The following is a 21,544-nucleotide window of genomic DNA, read 5'->3' as shown; positions in this document are numbered from 1 at the left end:
GGGTCACTCTCCAGCCATTCCTCTCCCAACTTGTGCCCAGCATTACTCTGTCCCAGGCACAGAACTGGACATGTGTTCTTGTGAAATTTCTTCCCATTAATCATAGCCCAATGCTCCAATCTATCTAGATCCCTCTGCAAGGCCTCTTGTCCCTCAAGAGAATCAACAGCACCCCCCAGTTCAGTATCATCAGCAAACTTGCTAATGCTGCATTCAACTCCTGCATCCAGATAGTTGATAAAAATATTAAACAGAACTGGCCCTAGAATTAAGCCCTGAGGAACACCGCTGGTGACCAGTCACCAGCCAGATGTAGCCCCATTCACTACAACCCTTTGAGCCCTGCCGTTCAGCCAGTTCTTCACCCAGCGCATGCTCATCCCACAGTTGGAAAACTCGTCCAGAAGGATGCTGTGAGGGGCAGTATCAAAAGCTTCACTAAAATCCAGAAGAACTACATCCACCGCCTTTCCTTCATCCACTAGGCAGGTGACCTTAACGTAGAAGGATATCAGATTCTTGAAACGGGACTTTCCCTTTGTGAACCCATGTTGACTGTGCTTGATGATTGCATTGTTCTTTAAATACCTTTCAGTAGTACTCAGTATAATTTTCTGCATAATTTTTCCAGGTACTGAGGTTAGACCAACAGGTCTGTAGTTCCCTGGGTCTTCCCTCATGCCCTTCTTGTAGATTGGAATAACATTGGCCAAGGTCTATCAGTATTATTAAAGACCGAGGGGGGGAGGGAAAGCACGCATTGAATGCCTCTGCCTTTTCTTCATCCTTATTTGTCAGGTGACCGTCTTCAACAAGTATCGGTCCAATGTTTTCTTTAGACCGCCTCTTGCTATTAACATACTTGAAAAAGCCTTTTTTTGTTGTTTGAAGCAACACTGGCCATTTTAAACTCCAGTTGAGCTTTGACCTTTCATGTCTTCTCCCTGCATATATGAACCACAGCTCTGTAATCTTCCTGCAAAGCCTGACCTCACTTCCAGAGATCATACAATTTCTTTTTCCTCTTGAGCTCTACGAGGAGTTCCCTGTTTAGCCAAGCTGATCTTCTGCCCTGCCTGCTTGACTTTCTACACAGTGGAATTGCCTGCTCCCGTGCTTCTAAAAGGTGGCTCTTAAAGACTGAGCAGCACTTGTGGGCTCCTAAGCCCTCAAAAGCAGATTTCCTGGGGACACTGCTCCCTGAATAGCTCAAAGTTTGCTCTCCTGAAGTCCAGGGTGGCAACTCTGCTGTCCTTTTTTCTCATTACACTGAAAATTTTAAACTCAACCATTTTGCAGTCACTGTGGCCAAGACAGCCACCTACCATCACATCCCCCACGAGTCCTTCTCTGTACATAAATAACAAGTCTAGGAGGGCATCTTTCCTAATTGGTCACTGAGTACCTGTGACAAGTTCTCTCCTATAAACTTCAAGAATTTTCAAGACCTGCTCATCACAGCAGTATGGTATTCCCAGTTGATGTCTGGGAAGTTGAAGTCTCCCATAAGAAGAGCTATGATCCAGAGATTTCTCCTAATTGCTTATAGAGTAACTCACCAGTGCCAATATCTTGGCTGGGCGATCAATAGTAGACACCCACAGCAACATCTGTTTTGTTTTCCTTCCCCCTAATCCTTACCTAGAGGTTCTCAACCACATCATCACTAACTGAAAGGGCTGTATATTCAAGCCTCTCCTCTACATATATAGTGTGACACCTCCACCTCACCTGCCCCGCCTATTCCTCCTGAACAGCCTGTAGCCCTGTCCATTCCAATACTCCAATTGTGGAACTCATTCCACCAAGTCTCACTAATACCAATGCCTTCCGGTTCACCCTGTTTGTTCTTCCTCCTGGCACAAAGCAGATCCAGGACCTGCCTCCATAACAGCCACGCTAAGTTGGTTTCTATGCATCAGAAATGACAGAGTACAGCTCCATTGATCAATCCCCCTCTCAGACTCTCGAATACTCCTCAGTCTACTCACCTCCTCCTGCTGCTCGGCCACCAAGCAGAGCAGTTCCTCAGTCTGGTCATACACCCCCCAGTCTTGCTTGCAATCACTTTCTACCTCTAGGAATATCCCTTCACATATCCCACTGCCAGAAACCTGGACAATTGCATGTTTGAACAGGAGCTCTCTCTGTGGATGCGCTGGTTTTACTAGGTGCTAGAAGCTCAGGAGAAGCAGAGGACACTGCTTTTTGCCACGCGCCTGCCTGCTGGGAATACATATGCTCCTGGGTTGCAATCAGCTGGGCCAATTATTTTCACCTGCTTAAGTCTCCAGCAGTGCAGGCTCCACCCCTTGCTGTCTCTTGCAATCAGCTGTCTGGGGTCAGTTGTTCAGGGAATACCCCCCGTTCAACTTGTCCACTTATAATTTTAAAAACCCCATGAGGGGTACATCAGCAACACACTCTAATCCAAAGGTGTGTTTACTTAGAGTCTTTCAAAGAAAAATATTGAGGTTTCCAAGAAACAAAATGTTTTCTAGATGCACAGAACATTCACATGATTAGTCACTTTAACTTTTAAAAGTCCTTCCCACCAATACAATGGGAAAATTTATTGCAACATTCAAACTTTTAACACTGATTGTTAACTTATGGCTTCGTAGCAAGCATACGTCAGTCCTCTTTTCCCTATGAATCACGTACACTTAATGTTTATGATGATGCTGCCATTTAACCTTATATGTAACATGCAAGAATAACTGTCATCAGGGGACAAATAAATCTGAACCATACATCTCAAATAGTGACCAGAAAATTGAATTAATATAGATTGTTGCACAAATATTTTTACCTCATGAATAAGCAAAAAAGTGAAGCCCAAGAAGAAATATCTAGAAACTTAAATTATATGATTTTCAAAATCATATTTGTATATTTAGAATTGTCCTTCCAAACTCTAGATTCTCAGAGCACAGATTTCAAAGTCATTACAAGGCAGGCTTAGGGAAAGCAGGTACTTGAGAATTACATGTGAATGAGAATTCTCTGCTCAGAGAGCTCTGAGAAAGCAACTGTATATTGGCATATTCAGCTGTTCTGAGCTTTAAATGCATATAGGAAGGAGCATAATGTGTATATTCAATTTTTTTACCTTTTTGATTAAAAAAAAAAAGAGCGCTGAAAAACTTCAAAACTAACATAGTTTGAATCACTGCAAACAGTTTTTAATAAAAATTACCCATACAGGCTTAAAACAGGTATAAAAAGAAATAAGCATCCAACGTCAAAAACATCTTAATGCAAAGATCTGCTATGGAAATACCTCCTGAATGACAACACTGGTGTTATAAATATGACACGATAGAAACAACTCAGGGAAAACGGCAAATAAGACTATTACTTCCTAGCCCTTGCCATTAGTCTTCCACAGTCAGTACAGCCTACCACCCCTGCTGCATTAACATCCCCCGATGTAACTAGAAAACAGCATTTTCCCCAAACTCTCGCCACTATTTCTCTTCTTCACCATGGTACTTTCTGGTACAACATATTGAGGGAAGGGGGCAGGGGTGTGCATGTAGTTTTGTTGCACCTTTTGTAGTGGAAGTTAACTTAGGAGTAATCCTTTTTGTCAGATAGATATCTAACAGTCTGATAATTTGCTGTGTGCCAAAACACTTAATCCAAAAGAGTAAAGCTGATTTCAGATGCCAGAACCAAAGAGAAAACAAGCTTTTTATCACAGAGACAGGAACTTGCTATTATTTTCAGCATGCTATTTGGGGAAAAAAGTTCCTAAAGCAGTGAAACAAAAATACAAGTTTTTAACCACTGCAAACAGCTCTAATATGAATTAAATTATTACTTACCAAAATCTACTCTTGTTAGTATGCACTGCATTGGATGGTCAGTTGTATGCCTTGTTGTTGTTGCACCACTTTCATAACAAGTCGCACACAAATCGTAATCATAGCAAATTAAACACTTGTATCTGCGACCTCGAAAATTTCCTTTTAAACATGCATCACAACTGACACCTGTGAACAAAGATAATTGCTTGAAAACAATAATTTCACATTGTTTTAATGATCTAGATTTGTTGCTATTGCCCCCCAACAACAAATGGAATTCAGCCGAGAAGCTTTTATGCAGCTGATGCACAATAACATTCAATTTTAAGCATATTTATATCTTTAAAAAGGCAATAATCATCCAAAGTGAAAGTCAAACTCAAAGTAAAAAAAACCCAAGCCAAACAGTCAAGCACTCAAAATTATAATTGGTTAGGCTATAATTTCTTTTTAACCACTTCCCCCCCCCCCCCCCCCCCCCCCCGGCCTTTGGAAGCTTGGTTCAAAACACTCTCAAGGTTAAATAGTACAGTGGTTGATCTGAAAGTTTTGTGAAAACGAGCAAAGAAAAAGGCCACAGCAGACCATCCCAGAAGCCGCACAAGAACACACACCACCACCACATAACACCATCCCTTACTGGCTTTTGTGTTTATTTTTATACTTTCTAATAGTTCAATTCTGAAGAATACCACAACCATTTTTCACAACATATACATATCTGGAAGCAGAAATTTGGATATTCTATTTTGAAGTACAGAACAACTTTAAATACATCTTAATTTTATGTTGCATCAGCTCTTCAGCTTCTTCCTTTTGGAAGTTCAATCTTTGCATGTAAATCAGTCACACTGCCTGTATCAGGAAAAGGCTTCATTATCTTCTGAAGGTTTTTAGATTTTTCTCTGTGTCATTTCAGCTCTCTGCTGTTAATTTAGATAAAGACAAAAGAAGCATCGTCACCTTTTCATCTGTCAAGGCCCACAACTTCTTTCACTAGCAGTAGTAAATTAAGGGCCTTCATGAAAATAACTAGCGTGTACATACAACACATGCGATATTTTGATTGAAGTCCTCTTTCAGGATCAATTTAAACAAGCTTTTCATAGTTCAGTGCAAATGCAAAATATGTTATAGAAACAAATTATTGGAAGAAAGCACTGACATTGACTCCAAGAGGATCAGTAGAGGAAGATCAACAAGGTCTCAAAAACTGCAAATATCCCAATGATCATTTCCTAACTATAAATTCTACAATCAGATAAAAATTTAGTATTAACACAAATCACCACTACTACTTGCAACATCAGGTTCAGAAGACAAAATTAAATTACATAGAGAATTATCTCAACATCTCTCCATGCTAGTATTTCTTCACTCTGAATTACTATGTTTTCATTTTGATAACCTGACAGCAGATGGCATAACACACTACTTTCATATCCTTTAATGTAACAGGAGAGGAAAGCGTCAAGAAAAAAAAAAAAAGCCATATAAGTTCAACTGTTCTTTTTAACCTATAACTGTGTTAATTAACATTTTAGAAGTTTGGCTCTCTGCCCCTTAAAAAAACCCACAAAACAAAGCCACACACACACAGAAAGATAACAATGCTAAATTGAACTGGATGCATCCATATTAATCTCAAGTTTTGATGAAAAACACACACTCATTAAGGGTTCCATTATAAGCAGGGAACAAAGAAAGTCGTTGTGAAAAGAATTCAGATTCTTCACAAAGTTCTGATTTACATGACATGTTAGTGACTTTTAAAAAGCTTTTAAAATTAATTCCTATTCAATGGAAACTGTTCTCATGCATCTTCTCCAGAATGACCTTATGGAAACGATGACAGAAGAGAAATAATCCAGTTTATTTAAAAATAAAGTTTTTGATACATTTTACATTAAAGAACAAAGACTTTTTCAGTTTTTCTAGTATCAATTATCAATACAAAAAACCCACGTGCAGACTGATAAAGAGGCCCAAATAATGACATTTATACCAGTGTAGCCTCTCCTCACAATCAGAATAACTAGGCCTACCAGGTCTAGTTAAAAAACTTGTTGCTGATGGACAAAAATGTGCTAGCTTTTTAATGCAACAGTATTACACTAAAGGGTAGCATTGAGCTAAAAACCTAAAGATTCTCAATACATTATACCTTTTAATGATCAAACCTCACTCCTAAAGGCATTGTCAGCAGTATTCCTTTCTTAGTAATATCAATAAATTTCTACAGGTAAGCATTTTGAATTTATGGACAAGTCAAGAGATGCATAACAGTCTCATGAATAAAAATTAATAATAATTAAAAAAAGGTGCTTTCCTTTAACACATTGGACTCACTATTCTGGTATGTCAAGTTAACCACATTTTTCACCTCTATCATGGCTGAAAATTTCAAAGAAGAAGTTATCACACAAGCATTTTATGTGCAACATGCTTAATACTATCATATTAATTATATATATAGTTCCATATTTATTTTCATCTTCCCAATCAAATATAACTTATTCTTATACTATAACATTTGGTTAATCCCCAATAAAAGCAAACAGAAGAGAGAAGTATTTATTAAGATCAACATCTAACCTAACATCAAGAAAAGGAAACTAGTACTAGAATAATATTAGGGTTCAAATGCCACCTCACATTGGGATTATTTTTTAAACCTACAAACAAAACTCGGGTGTGAAATCTAATAAGATAACCTGAACATCCAAATCAAAAAAATTAGTAGCCTTGAATAAACAGAAATAACTTGTTTTCTCTCTGAACAGTAAAAGACTTTTCCATTTTGCTTCCCTAAATACTATGGACAATCAAGATAATATTAGGAATGGGTAAAAATAACATTGAAAATTTCACATTCAACTCTCACAGGATATGCAAGACTTCAGGCTTATCAAAAGACCTCAGGAATAGCATTTCGAGGATATCAGTCCAAGACAAAGTTTTAAATAACTTGCTTCCTTTGTCAGTCTTATCCAAGACTAGCTCTATCCTGTTTCAGTATTTCATAGGAAAAGCACAGAAATATTGAATTCCACTTAACTAGCGGACAAAGTAAAAACAACACTTCGACGTAAATATAAAACAGTTAAAGATAACACATCCGTTTAAAGCAGCACTCTTTACTTGAAGACATTAAGCTCCAATTACTTCCTACTCAGAATGTATACCTAAGAAAAATAAGATTTTAATTAGAATAAATAACAGTTACAAAGTAAGGAGTAATACCTCATCCCCTTACAATCAAATTAAAAGACATAGTTTATGGTCACTAAGGTGAGCAGCACCAGTGCTGGCATGATCTGCAGTGGCTCACTGAAGTACTGAGGCCTGAACAACAGGCCCTGAGCCAAAGCTGACCTCTAGATGAGCCCACCAAGTGAATGTTATATATATATTTAGTATCCAATCATTAGAAAAATATGCATGATCATTAGTGAAAGATGTAGCTTAGAATATAATCACTAGCAAAGATATAGCGCATCCTTCCTTGCTTAGATGTAGGTAGTCAAGGCTACGAAACCAGATATATGGCCTTGTTTGCAAACCAGTGGTTAAAATCAAGTAGATAAGGGAAACTCCCTTGGTTCCTCCCTGAGCCCTGGGCCAGGCTTTGGTGGGATCCAAGAGGAGAGTGAAACCAGATGTTTCCGCATCTGAAATTAGGTGAGCTTGTTTATTCAACAGCATAAAAGCTAGACACTCTTACAGTGACTTTAGAAATCTCCCAATTGCTGGGAAAGGTTCTCCAAATCCTTGCTGTAACTAGGGCTCCCCAGCAACTGTGGATCTGGATGATGGTAAAGTATTAGGGCAATTAGCGATGTATCTTTCTTAACTGCTATAGTCTGTCATATGCAATAATGACTAGGTACACTACCTTGTTTTATTCTTGCTGTATTATTTCACTTACTATTCTATTGCTTTAAACATATGTAAGTAAAGACAAACTCACTTCTTTAATTAGGCTTCTACATCCTTTGTACTGACCCAGTCTATTGGTAAAACAGTCACTCTAGCATTGGGGGGGGATCTGAACTAGGGAAATGTCAGGGGAGTGAAGAGACCCACCAGGAGCCAGCAATAGCAGCTGATGAAACCTGAGCGATGCCAGGAGTAATAGCAGCCAAGCCCCCAGGCTGCCCCCATATGTATAATAGAGGCCCCTAGGAAACACTAGTGACCAGGGCAGGGAAACAGGGTGTGGCATAGCAGTTTGCACAGAAGGGTGCTGTAACTCTGCTGGCCACGCCAGGGAGCAATGGTATCTAGCTGGCAGAAGGCCATATCCTCTCTAAACTCTGCACCTGCCACAACTTCCCAGACAGCACCGTGTTTTCCATCGCAGCTCTACGCAGGTATCAGACTGCAGGGTGTGCACTACTCTTATGACAGTACCGGAGAGCAGTAGTGAGCACAGCTGTGGGAGGTGCACCCAGGTAGAAGAACTCCTCTGCTTAATGGCAGAGCTCTGGGAGGAGGCAAGTAGGTTGAGAAGTATCAGGGAGTCTGAGGAGATAAGCTACTGGAACTGCACCTTACCTTCCCCAGGACAGATGATACAGAGTTCCCTGTCCTCTTTCCACCCAGCACATTGCAGTGACTTAAGGGATAGAAGGCAATGGTGACAAGTTCCTGCCTGGTGCAGCAGGCATGTCTCCTCTGTGACTACCTTTACCTTCCCAGGTGCCCCTGCATAATAAGTATAAGGCTATGCAAGTGGAACCGAACAATTACAAGGATGAGGGTTCATCTAGCATGGAGGTGTCACCAAGGTTAAGTCAGCCTATGCACCATGTCAAAACCAATTCCATAAAAAAAGATGAGTCACTGTCATAGGAGAGCCTCTTTTGAGAGGAACAGAAAGCCTAATTTCTTAGGGAAGTCTGCTGTCTCCCTGGGGCCCAGGTTAAAGGTGTGATGAGAAAACTTCCTACCCTGGTACAGCCCTCATTATTATCCGTTAATGCTTTTTCATGTAGGTAGTGTCAAAGTGGCAATAGGAGATCCAAAGACAATCAAAAGAAACTTCTGGGCCTTGGGACAACTGGTTATGGGATCAGTAGCAAAAGTACATTTATTTTTTTTCCCCCCTCTATCCTTCTAGTTGCAGGGAATAATGCTGGGAGAAACAGAAAGGCCCAGCTGATCAATATCTGGCTCCAAGCATGGTATCACCAGCAGAATTTTGCTGGTTTTTATCATGGGTTGATCTATATGACACCAGACCTGCTGGCAATGGATGAAGTATACCTTTCTCAAAGGGGGGAAAAGGATCTTTGCACAAGAGTTAGAAGAGCTCATTGAGAGCACCTTAAACTAGATTTTATGGGGGAAAGGCATAAAACAAGGTTCACTAGAGATAAGCCATGGAGCAGCATGCCAATATTTGAGGGACAGTGGGCTAGTGAGATCATTCAGCCTGCTCCCTGATGTGCTGAGTACACTGGAGCACATTTGAAATGTCCTTATACTAATACACACAGCACCCTAATCATATCAGTAGCAGATGGAGATCCCCATGGCAGAAAAGACACAAGGGTTATTGATGCAATAGAAACCACAGAAGTACCTGAGTGGTCACATTGGGCTTCTCCCCCTAAAAAGGTGGCAGGGCCAATAGCCCAACCAAATTGCATATACACCAATGCATGCAGCATGGGCAACAAACAGGAGGAGTTGAAAGCCACTGTGAAGCTAGAAAACTATGATGAAGTTGCAATTGCAGAAACATGGTGGGATGACTTGCATGACTGGAGTGTTGCAATGGATGGCTATAAGCTCTTTAGAAGAGATAGGCAAGGAAGGAGAGGCAATGGGGTAGCCCTCTATTTAGGGAGAGTTTTGACTGTCTAGAGCTTGACAATGGTGATGAAAGGGTTGAGTGTTTATGAGTAAGAATCAGGGGAAAGGCCAACAAGGCAGATATCATGGTGGGAGTCTGTTATAAATCACCCAACCAGGATAAAGAGGCAGATGAAATATTCTATAAGCAGCTGGGAGAAGTCTTATGATTTCTAACCCTTGTTCTTATGGGGGACTTCAACTTACCAGATGTCCGCTGGAAATACAATACAGTGGAAGGGAAACAGTCTAGGAGGTTCCTGGAGTGTGTGGAAGATAACTTCCTGACACAGCTGATAAGTGAGCCAAGTAGGGGAGATGCCCTGCTGGATCTGGTTTTTTTGTGAACAGAGAAGGACCTGTGGGTGATATGATTGTTAGAGGCTGTCTTGGGCATAGTGATCGTGAAATTGCTGGTTTTGATTCTCAGAAAAGGAGAGAGCTTAGCAGAACTGCTACCTTGGACTTCAAGGGCAGACTTTGGCCTGTTTAGGACCCTAGCTGATAGAGTCCCTTGGGAGGCAGTCTGAAGGATAAAGGAGTCCAGGAAGGCTGAACACTGTTGAAGAAGGAAATCTCAAAGGTGCAGGAGCAGGCCCTCCCCACATGCCAGAGACCTGCTGGCAGGGAAGACTACCAGCCTGGCTGAACAGAGAGCTCTGGCTGGAACTAAGGGGGGGGGGGGGAAAAAAAAAAAAAAAAAAAAAAAGAGAACTTATGACCTTTGGAAGAAGGGGCAGGCAGCTCAGGAGGACTATAGGAAATTGTAAGGTTACACAGGGAGAAAATTAGAAAGGCTAAAGCCCAATTAGAACTTCATGTGGCTACTGCCATAAAAGATACCAAAAAAAAAATACATTCCTACAAATACATTAGCAACATAAGGAGGGCTAAGGAGAAACTCCATTCTTTATTAGATGCAGGGGGTATAGTGACAAAGGATGAGGAAAAGGCTGAAGTACTTAATGTTGCCTTTGCCTCGGTCTTTAACAGTAACAGCAGTTGTTCTCAGGGCACCCAGTCCCCTGAGCTGGAATACAGAATGAAGCACCCAAAACCCAAGGGGGAAACTGTTAGCAAACTGCTACATCACTTCTTAGACACACGCAAGTCTATGGGGCTGGATCAGATCCACCCAAGGGTACTGAGGGAGCTGGTAAAAGTGCTCACTGAGCCACTCTCTATCATTTCATATCAACACTCCTGGCTAACCAGGGAGGTCCCAGAAGACTAGAGGTTAGCTAATGTGATACCCATCTACAAGAAGGGCAAAAAGGAGGATCCAGGGAACTACAGGCCTGCCAGTCTGACCTTGGTGCCAGGGAAGGTTATGGAGCAGATCATCTTGAATGCCATCACGCAGCATGTACAGGACAACCAGGTGATCAGGCCCAGTCAGCATGGGTTTATGAAAGGCACATCCTGCTTGACAAACCTGATCTTCTATGACGAGGTGACTCACCTAGTGGATGAGGGAAAGGCTGTGGATGTTGCTTACCTGGATTTTAGTAAAGCCTTTGACACAGTCTCCCATAGCATTTTCCTGGAGAAACTGGCTGCTCATGGCTTGGACAGGTGTACTCTTCACAGAGTAAACTGGGCCTGGCCATCCAGCCAGTTTAAGAGTTACATCCAGCTGGTGACCAGTCACAAGTGGTGTTCCCTGGACTTAGTATTGGGTCCAGTTCTGTTCGATAACTTTATTGACAATCTGGATGAGGGGATTGAGTGCACCCTCAGTAAGTTTGCAGATGACACCAAGTTGGGTGGGAGTGTTGATCTACTTGAGGATAGGAAGGCTCTGCAGAGGAGCCTGGACAGCCTGGACCAATGGGCCAAGGCCAATTGTATGAGGTTCAACAAGGAGAAGTGCCAGGTCCTGCACTTGGCTCATAATTCCATGCAATGCTACAGGCTTGGGGATGAGTGGCTAGAAAGCTGCCTGGTGGAAAAGGACCTGGGGCTGCTGGTTGACAACTGGCTGAACATGAGCCAGCAGTGTGGCCAAGTAGGCCAATAGCATCCTGGCTTGTATCTAAAACAGCGTGGCCAGCAAGACTAGGGAAGTGATCATCCCGCTGTACTCAGCATGGACGCCAGCAAGGCCACACCTCCAGTACTGTGTTCAGTTTTGGGCCCCTAACTTCAAGGGAGATGTAGAGGATGGAGTGTGTCCAGAAAAGGGCAATGAAGCTGGTGAAGTGTCTGGAGCACAAGTCTTATGAGGAGCAGTTGAGGGAACTGGGGTTTAGTCTTGAGAAAAGGAGGCTCAGGGGGGACTTTATTGCTCTCTACCTGAAAGGAGGTTGTAGACAGGTGGGGGTCAGTCTCTTCTCCCAAGTAGCAAGCGGGGTGATTGAGTCACCATCCCTGGAGGTATTTAAAAGACTTGTAGACATGGTTTAGTGGTGGACTTGGTACTGTTAACAGTTGAACTCAATCTTAAGGGTCTTTTCCAGCCTAAATGATTCTATTTCAATTGGCATGACTTAAAAGCAGCCACATGAAGGATATTTTCAAAGCACAGTAAAGATGTCTCTAACATGAATTGTCATCTGAAGTGAAAAGCTCAAGATCTAAGCTGCCAAAATTATAAAGCAGTGCAAGCTTCACTTATCAAAAAACTAAGTCAGAACTAGAACTTAGGTTAATGGTTGGACACAATGAAACTAGCTACTAACACTCCCAAGTTAACCACTTTCCTGGGCAGCCTGTTCCAATGCTTGAAAACCCTTTTGGTGAAGAAATTTTTCCTAATATCCAATATAAACCTCCCCTGGTGCAACTTGAGGCTATTTTCTCTTGTCCTAGTGCTTGTTACTTGTGAGAAGTGACTGACATTATCCCCCAATCACTATAAAACCTACTTAAAATGGACATGAAAGCTGCATCTGATATTCAAGTACAAAATGTTCCTGGCTAAGAAAGCTCAGCGAGGACAGCAAGATTTAGCTGTGGATACAGAACAATATCTCAAGGCTAGAAAAAAAATTTAGACTAAAACCCTTTCGTTTTAACAGGACACTGAAGTACTGCAATGTTTGTGGGTAGTTCCCCTATAACATTCCAGTTAAGCATTCAAGAACTAGCCTTCTGGCCTGTAACTTGATTACAGTCCTTCCTACATTAATACACTAAGAAAGAATTACCAAATCCTTTAGGTATCCAACATACATACAAAACTAGCCTAACACTCATCTCTTCTCCAGAAGAGAAGTGCCAGTTATCTAAACTTTTCTTTGTAACTTATACAGAGTGCTAAGCAGGTTGATCCTTCTCAAAGACTAATGGAATTACATACAAGAATACTACTGAATTTCAACACGCAACATCATTGTACAGCAGCACGGAAAAGGAAGTAACCTGACTAAAGTGTTTCCAAAATGAATTTGTAAGACTGAGGCTGCAGCCAAAGGCAAGGTAGAATTATAGTTGAATAGAAAGGAAGAAGAAAACCAGGCCTGTACCAGGCCAGACTGGCAGAAGAGGAGTTATTCTCCAAATGAGACTCCTTTTCTCTCCCACATCCTAACCTGGAGTAGAAGCAGATCCCCAGATCTTGTTCTCTCTCAGTTATCAAACTTGTGGAGTCCACTGCTACAGTATCTGATAGCTGTCTGACCCTATTGTAAAGATATGAGCATGAGTTTCAGCTCTGCTCATAATACATATGGGTGTAAACACAAGGTTAAAAGGAGTTGTTTCACTTCACTTTCACCCCCCAGAATCCAGAAGTTAGACATAAAAAGTACAAGTTATCTAGAAAGCAAGTAACAAGTGATTAATAAGCACCCAATAAAGTTTGACTTGCCTGACACTGTACAATAGACATGTGGCAGAGGTACAGTTGGTTTTCTACAGCAGTATCTTAAACATGAACGTATAATTTTTTTTTCCTGGACTTCCCAACACATACATCAGCTCTTGCAAAAAAAAGCAGCAATGATTTTTATGGGTGTGGGTTTTTTGTGGGTTTGTTTTGTTTTTTTTTTTTTGGGGGGGGGGGGGGGGGGGGGGGCAGGATGATGACACACAGGATGGGACACAACAGGACACACAGATATCACCTCCCTCAACCTGCTCATCACATTTCTTTTGATACAGCACAGGATACAGTTGGCTTTCTGGACTGCAAGCACACAATGTCAGCTCACGTCCAATTTTTCATCCACCAGTATATCCTCAAATCCTCCTTTGCAGGGCTGCTCTCAATCCATTCAGCCCCAGTCTGTCCTGATACTGTGGATTGCCCTGACCGGGTACAGGACCTTGCACTTGGCCTTGTTGAACTTCACGAGGTTCACATGGGCCCACTTCTCAAGCCTGTCAAGGTCCCTCTGGATGGCATCCCTTTCCTCTAGTGAATCAGCTGCAGCACTCAGCTTGGTGTCATCTGCAAACTTGCTGAGGGTGCATTCAATCACACTGTGTCATTAATAAAGATATTAAATAGTACTGGTCCCAGTACAGACCCTTGAGGGACACCACTCATTACTGGTTTCCAATTGGACATTGAACCATTGACTGAAATTCTTTGGATGCAGACATCCAGCCATTTCCTTATCTATTTAAGAGTCCATCAGTGATATCCACCTCCCTCCAGTTTAGAGGCAAGAATGTTGTGGGGGACCACATCAAAGGCCTTACAAAAGACTAGACAGATGACATCCATAGCTCTTCCCTTGTCCACTGATGCAGTTCCTCCATCATAGAAGGCCATGAGATTAGTCAGGCACAATTTGCCCTTGCTGAAGCTATGTTGGCTGTCTCTTATCACCTCTCTGCCTTCCATGTGGGGCTTAAGGGTTGTCATTCTGAAGAAAATCTTTGAAGGTTTTTAAGAACTTGCCTTAATCCACACAACAAAACACACACAGAAGAGTGACAAAAAAGGAGAAAGCAAAGCAAACAATGGAAACAAAGTGATATACCTGCTTAGGCTTCAGAGAATTAAATAGTATGGTTCAGTTGAGCAGACAGACTACCTTCACCTTAACTCATACTTTTATAAACTTAACCAAGCTTTTTCTTTCAGCCACTGATTATTTAACCCATCTGGCAACAGTACAAATGAATTTTCCTTGTAAACTCTTACCTTTACACACAGTTATGTGGAAATTTACTATTTATTTAAAAGGTACACTCTGTTAGGAGGTGCTGAAGCTGGTAGCTCAGTAAAGGCAAGGCTACCACAGTGCCGTACCCCCAGGTGCAGAGTAGCAAGACTGAGTGAGCATGTATTTCCAAATAGGCATACATGCTACAATACATACACACAAAGCCAGCCACACAGATCAACACTGACAGAAAAATGCAGCAGCACTCTTGATATAAGAATTATTTACTTTTAAAAAGAAAAAGGGGGGGGGGGGGAAGTAAATATCTATAGTGAAAAACAAGAAAGAATTTGAAAAACAGAGGATGTTAGTTAAATCCTTACAAGCAGTTAACTAAGCACGGCCTTGGGAGAAGGAACAGACACCATAAATACCTCAAGCTGGGGCACAAGATAACCATTTGGTTCTCCTTGAGTTTAAGGAGACCAAACAGTAAATTCCTGGAACTGTGAGAACTATCCTAATTAGCATAGTAAAAGATCCACTCCCGAGCAAAGAGAGCCCCCTACTGACAAAGCCACCTCCCCACAGAACATGCAGGGTGGGAAAAAACACCAACCACTGTACCTTTAAATGGAGACGAGGCTCATAAGAACCAGTGAGAATTAAGTGCAACTAAACATAATTGTAAACAATTGTTTAAAGTGTATAAAGAGTTCTGCTATGTGTTAAGAAGTGTGCTAGCTTTGTGGATTTACCACCTAGCACCCATCTCTGCAGACATGCAATAAACAAGTATCTTGGCTCTGTGTGTGGATTGGCTCTTGCACACCAGGTAAAGAACCCAGATTTGGGATAACACTCTCTCAAACAGCACCAATGACCTGTTCCTCTCTCTGGCTGATCAGGATGAAATCCTGTTAAAGGAAAATACATACGTATATATATACACACACAGTATGGCCCCTAGATCCCTAGTCTCCCCCATTCCTGGCAACTAGGCATGCGAACTCCCAAGGCATGCAGGCACACTCCAGCTGCGGGTACTCAGACCTCATGCACCTACACACACACATACCGTGGATTCCTCCAGTAACTGGCCTTAGACAGTGTATCCAGTAGCTGGCCCCTGGATCCCCTGGTCTTCCAGCTGCTCGACACACACAAATAGGTGTCTCTGGTAGCTCATCTGGACTTATGGCCAGTAGCTGTGTCTCAGACCCTGTAGCCTTGCCAGTAACTGACCCAGACTTACCACCTCTCCGATACCTGGCTCACAAGCCTCTCATCCTACTTTCTGGCTAGTCTGGCTTGAAGTTTACTGGCTATTACATGCGCTCAAACAACTGGAAGGCACTCCAGTTGCTGGGACCTCAGGCTTATGAGGCCCTTTCTCCAGTTGCTGGCATTCAGACCTCCATACACACACATGCACACAAAATAGAGAAACTCCTCACCTAGGAAAAATAGGGAGTTTAATAAGACAGGTTAGACTGTGTTGATCAAGCACAGGGCATGGCCAGGCAAATGTAATGATAAGCAACCTGTTTACACGTGACTGGGCCTTTTATCCCCTTATTCCACTATTTTCCCATGCTTATTCCTCTCCAGTTCACCTCTATACCTCCCTTCCCTTGCCTTTGGGCCTTCCCCTAAATACCCCATACTAAGTCTTGCACAACACCAAAATGCTCTTCCCCTGCATCCCGAGTACTATATCCCTGAAGGCAGAACACACACACACACCCCATCCCCCAGAGTCTGCACGGCAATAAGGAAAGCCTTTCTTTTTGACTACTCTCAGCAGGTCTCATACCCAGACAATGGTCTGATTTGCAAAAATAAGGGTTTCTTTAAACCCAAAATAATACAAGTGTACTGAAAAATGTTATAGTAGAACATAAGAAAAAAACGTACACTGGATCATTTAAGTATTACCCATGTTCTACCTTCAGGAATTCTCAAACATGGTCTTACAATGGAAACAACAAAGAGAATGACTTCACAACCACTCCCACTCATCCTCACAGAGAACCTCTTTTCAGTCAGATAACACACCCACAGAAACTACAACTGCTTACAAGGAAAAGCAATAGAGAAAGTAGTCTTTAATATGGGATTTGAGGCTTTTATAATAAAGAATGTACAAGAACTTTCATGCCTACTTCAGTCAAGCTTTAAACTTGTTGCATTCTTCTCCTCCCCTTCTTTCACTCACCACTGCACGTGCTTCTTAGCTACTGGCTTGTGCTTTCCCCAAATACACAGCCCGACATACCACACATCCATCTTGCTTTCTCTTGGTCTCATAAGCAAGGGTCACCCCGTTGGCTTCACGATTCATAATTTCTAATTTCTTTCCTGTTGTCATACACAGGAAGTATCTAAAATATACCACAGTATGTTCCCCTTCCAGTCTTGAATCATTTTTACATGCCTCAGACCTATTTCTCAACAAAGTGCCTGAACATTCCTCCCTAACAGTACGCTAACACAAGGAAATTAGTAAAAACAAGTGACAAAAAAGTATTGTTATATGTAAAGGTAAGAGCCATCACTGACCTATGGATCACAGTTGATGCAATCAGAATAACTTATGTGGAAGGGACTTCTGAAGGTTTCTGGTCTAACCCCCTACTCAAAGTAGGGCCAATGAGAGCAGATTGCACAGGGCCTTGCCCAGTTGAGGTTTGAATACCTCCAAGGATGAGGATATCACAACCTCTCTGGGACCCTGTTCAAGCATTTAACCACCCTCATGGGGAAAAAGGTTTCTCCTTATATCTAATCAGGATTTAACATGTTCCAACTCATTGCCCCTTTCTTCTTGTCCTATCCTTGCACACCTCTGAGAAGAGGCTGGCTCCATCTTCTCTACTCCCTCCCATTAGGTATTTAGACAGCAAGGAGATCTCCCTGAGCCTTCTCTTCAAGACATCTGGGTTTGTTCAGTCTCTCTTCACATATCACATGCTCCAGTCTCCAACTGTCTTGGTGGCCCCCATTGGACTCACTCCAATATGTCATAGAATGGTTTGGGTTGGAAGAGATGATCTTTAAAGGTCATCAAGTTCAACACCCCCTGCAATGAGCAGGGACATCTCCAACCAGGTCAGGTGGCTTAGACCCCATCCAACCTGACCTTGAATGTTTCCAGGGATGGGGCATCTACAACCTCTCTGGAAAACTTGTTCCACTGTTTCACCACCCTCACTGTAAAAAAATTCTTCCTTATATCTATTGTGAATCTACCCTCTTTTAGCTTAAAACTATTGTCCCTTGTCCTATTGCTACAGGCCCTACTAAAAAAAGTCTGTCCCCACCTTTCTTATAAACTCCCTTTAAGTAATGAAAGGCTGCAATAAGGTCTCCCTGGAGCCCTCTCCAAGCTGAACCACCAAAACTCTCTCAGCCTGTCTTCACAGGAGAGGTGTTCCAGCCCTCTGATTATTTTTGTGCCCCTCCTCTGGACCCACTCCAACAGGTCCATGTCTTTCCTGAGCTGAGACCATCATCAGATGCCTGTGAGGAAATGCTCACCCTCACATGAAACACCTCCAATAGTTAGCACCTTCTTTAAAAACATAGGATGCACATAAGATGTCAACGACTCAATGTCCAAGTGGAAACCAGTAACGAGAGAGGTGTCCCTCAAGGGTCTGTACTGGGACCAGTACTGTTTAATATCTTCATCGATGACATAGACAGCAGGATTGAGTGTACCCTCAGCAGGTTTGCAGATGACACCAAGCTGAGTGGTACAGTTGATTTGCTAGAGAGAGAAGGATGCCACCCAGAGGGATCTTGGCAGGCTTGAGGAGCAGGCCCACGGGAACCTCGTGAAATTCAACAAGGCCACGTGCAAGGTCCTGCACCCCGTCAGGGCAATCCACAGTATCAGGACAGACTGGGGCTGAACGGATTGAGAGCAGCCCTGCAAAGGAGGATTTGAGGATATACTGGTGGATGAAAAATTGGACGTGAGCTGACATTGTGTGCTTGCAGTCCAGAAAGCCAACTGTATCCTGTGCTGCATCAAAAGAAGCGTGGCTAGCAGGTTGAGGGAGGTGATTCTGCCCCTCTACTCTCACAAAACCCCACCTGGAATACTGTGTCCAGCTCTGGGGTCCCCAGTACAAGACAGACATGGACCTGTTAAAATGGGTCCAGAGGAGGGCCACAAAAATGATCAGAGGGCTGGAACACCTCACCTGTGAAGAAAGGCTGGGAGTTGGGGTTGTTCACCCTGGAGAAGAAAGGTCTCCAGGGAGACCTTATTACAGCCTTTCAATACTTAAAGGAAGTTTATAAGAAAGGTGGGGACAGACATTTTACCAGGGTCTGTAGTGACAAGACAAGGGACAAGGGTTAATAAACTGAAAGAGGATAGATAAGATTGGACATAAGGAAGGATTTTTTTTTTTTTTTTTTTTTTTTATGATTAAGGTGGTGAGACACTGGGACAGGTTGCCCAGAGAAGTTGTGGATGCCCTCCCTCCCTGGAAGTGATCAAGGCCAGGTTGAATGAGGCTTATCTAGTGAAAGATGTCCCTGCCCATGGCAGGGGGGTTGGACTAGATTATCTTTAATGTCCCTTCCAACCCAAACCATTCTTTGATTTGATGTTGCACATATGAGGGTCTCACCTGTGTGCTGTATTCTCAAGTTTCCTTTTAAGAATGCACATCACAGAAAAGTACAACTGTATCACCCTACTAGTTTACCACATCAAGACAGCAGTTTTCTATTCTAGGAAATTATGTACACACATACATGAACTTGATATTCCATCAATTAATTTCAGAGAAACTTTTAAGAAGGTGGCATTTGGGGTGTGCTCTAGCCTAGAATAAGTCTACCTGTAGCACAGAACCTCTATATTCCTAGTACTACTCTACACTTATTTTCACATCTTTTATGAGCTTTCTATATAGAGAGTTAGCCCACCCTGGCTCCTGCAGGAGATTCTAAAGGATGAATTGCTCTCCTCCTACATTCTGCCACACACACCATAGCAGTCACTACCTTACAGCACTGGCAACATAGCTTTGCAGAACACAAATTCAAAAACAGCTCAGCACCCTCATACCAACACCTCCTGTCAATACCAACAGATGTCCAATACTTTTTTAATCCTGCATTACCCTGTCAAAGAAAGAGAGGTATAATACAGCAAAGGCCCTAGTGTAGTAGCTGTAATACCGACCACAGAATGCTTTTCTTACAAAAATAGCTCAAGCTTTTTCAAGTTAGAGCTTATTAACAAGTCTGCTTTTTTTCTGCAACATTTGCAGAGGCCTTAGAACAACCACAGGTAGACAACAGAAGTATTCTCAACCCTATTGTTCATATGCAACTTCTCTAGCATCCTGAACTTCTAAGTTGTTGGGGTTTTTTTCTCTCCTTGAACTATATAAATCTAAATTCAAAAGTACTGCCTCATTTTAACCAAAAAAACTAAAGCAGCATAGACTACTGTAACTGCATCACACAGCTGAGATTCAAGTCCTTAGTGCCACAAAAAAGAACGCAGGCAACTTCTTGCAGTCTAGAGAGGTTTAACACATTATCCTACATAGTTAAAAAATTCCATTGACTTCAAAAACATTAACAAAAAGAACATATGAAGAAAGGGGAAAAACATGTCTGGAACAAGTTTAACATGAAATTCAATGCAAGCATCACAAACAGAAGCCATTAGCTGCTGATCTGATGCAGTTGCTCAGAAAACTGCCATTGTGGCATCCCTCCAAGCCAGAATTCAGAGTTCTGTACCCCCAACCAATTATTTCAAAGTGGTTCCATTTTGGTTGTTGGGTTTTTTTTGAGGGAGGTTTGTTGGTGGTTTTTTTTCATTCCTGAATAGACTTGTATTTTTACATGTTTTTCAACAATCCTATCAGAGATGAGCTCCTTATTCAGCTTTCTTTTCACACCACTTAAATCATTCCTGCTTCCAGAATACAAGAAACAAAAGAGTAACTAAGCTCTATATTACAAGGAACCAGCAAAGCCCTGATTCTCCGTTATGTAAAAGACTGAATAATTTATTTTCTCACACCATTACAGACTATAAAACATGCCCATATATGTCAAAACACCATTTAAATATGATTTCTTTTATATGCCACCATGTGTTAAGCCTAATAACCTGTGCTCTGCAGATCCCCTGTTCCTTCAGACAGCTATCTGGAATAACATCGACAGCAACACCTACCACTAATAGTTTGACCCATGAGGATCACAGAACTACTCTAAGAACATCCTTTACTTATAAAGCACTCTTCTATAAGAAGGTTTCATATTGCTTTTTCAGCTCCTTGCACCAAGTCTTCCTTATCCTGGAAGTTTTTGGTTTGTTTTTTTTTTATACTGTTGGGTCCTGCCTACCAAGTAGTTTGACAGATTTGTAGACCTTATAACAAGAGACCCGAAAGAGAACATTTTGCAGATCATTGCATCTATTCCACTTTCAGTATCCAAAAAAACACAGGGCAAAAAGCTTTTCATCCTTAGAATTCTCTGAAATTGAAAATAACCAAGGGAAAAGCGTGCTAGGAAACATATCTAAAGTCTTTAGGAATTAACTGATACCACCCAGCTCCCAATTCAACTTAATAAATCTGCAGTTGATTTAATGAATATAGTTTACAATTACAAGTCTATAAGATGAAAGATTGTCATGGTTTACAGCAGGAGTAAGAGTCTGGGGACGAGCATTCTATCTGTACAGCAGTCAACTTACATTTGTTGATATTTTCATCTTACATGGGCAATACGTACAATAGCAGAAGACAGAATTAAGATGTATACAAG

At 41.9% G+C, this 21,544-nt stretch overlaps 1 protein-coding gene across 3 annotated transcripts in view; it reads right to left on the bottom strand.

Moving 5' to 3' along the window:
- The window catches only part of LOC129783156 (E3 ubiquitin-protein ligase KCMF1-like), a 50,311-nt gene that overhangs the window by 21,926 nt on the left and 6,841 nt on the right, over window positions 1-21,544 (bottom strand). For 2 of the 3 annotated variants that reach the window (XM_055793004.1, XM_055793003.1), the window contains exon 2: window positions 3,831-3,998. The exons of the other annotated variant lie outside the window; for it this stretch is intronic. In XM_055793004.1, the coding sequence (XP_055648979.1) occupies window positions 3,831-3,998 (168 nt within the window). The remainder of the gene's footprint in view (window positions 1-3,830; window positions 3,999-21,544) is intronic. 3 annotated transcript variants of the gene reach the window in all.

The sequence above is a fragment of the Falco peregrinus genome, chromosome W, assembly GCF_023634155.1.
Source record: "Falco peregrinus isolate bFalPer1 chromosome W, bFalPer1.pri, whole genome shotgun sequence".
Lineage (NCBI taxonomy): Eukaryota > Metazoa > Chordata > Aves > Falconiformes > Falconidae > Falco > Falco peregrinus.
This window is presented reverse-complemented; position numbering and strand designations above follow the sequence as displayed.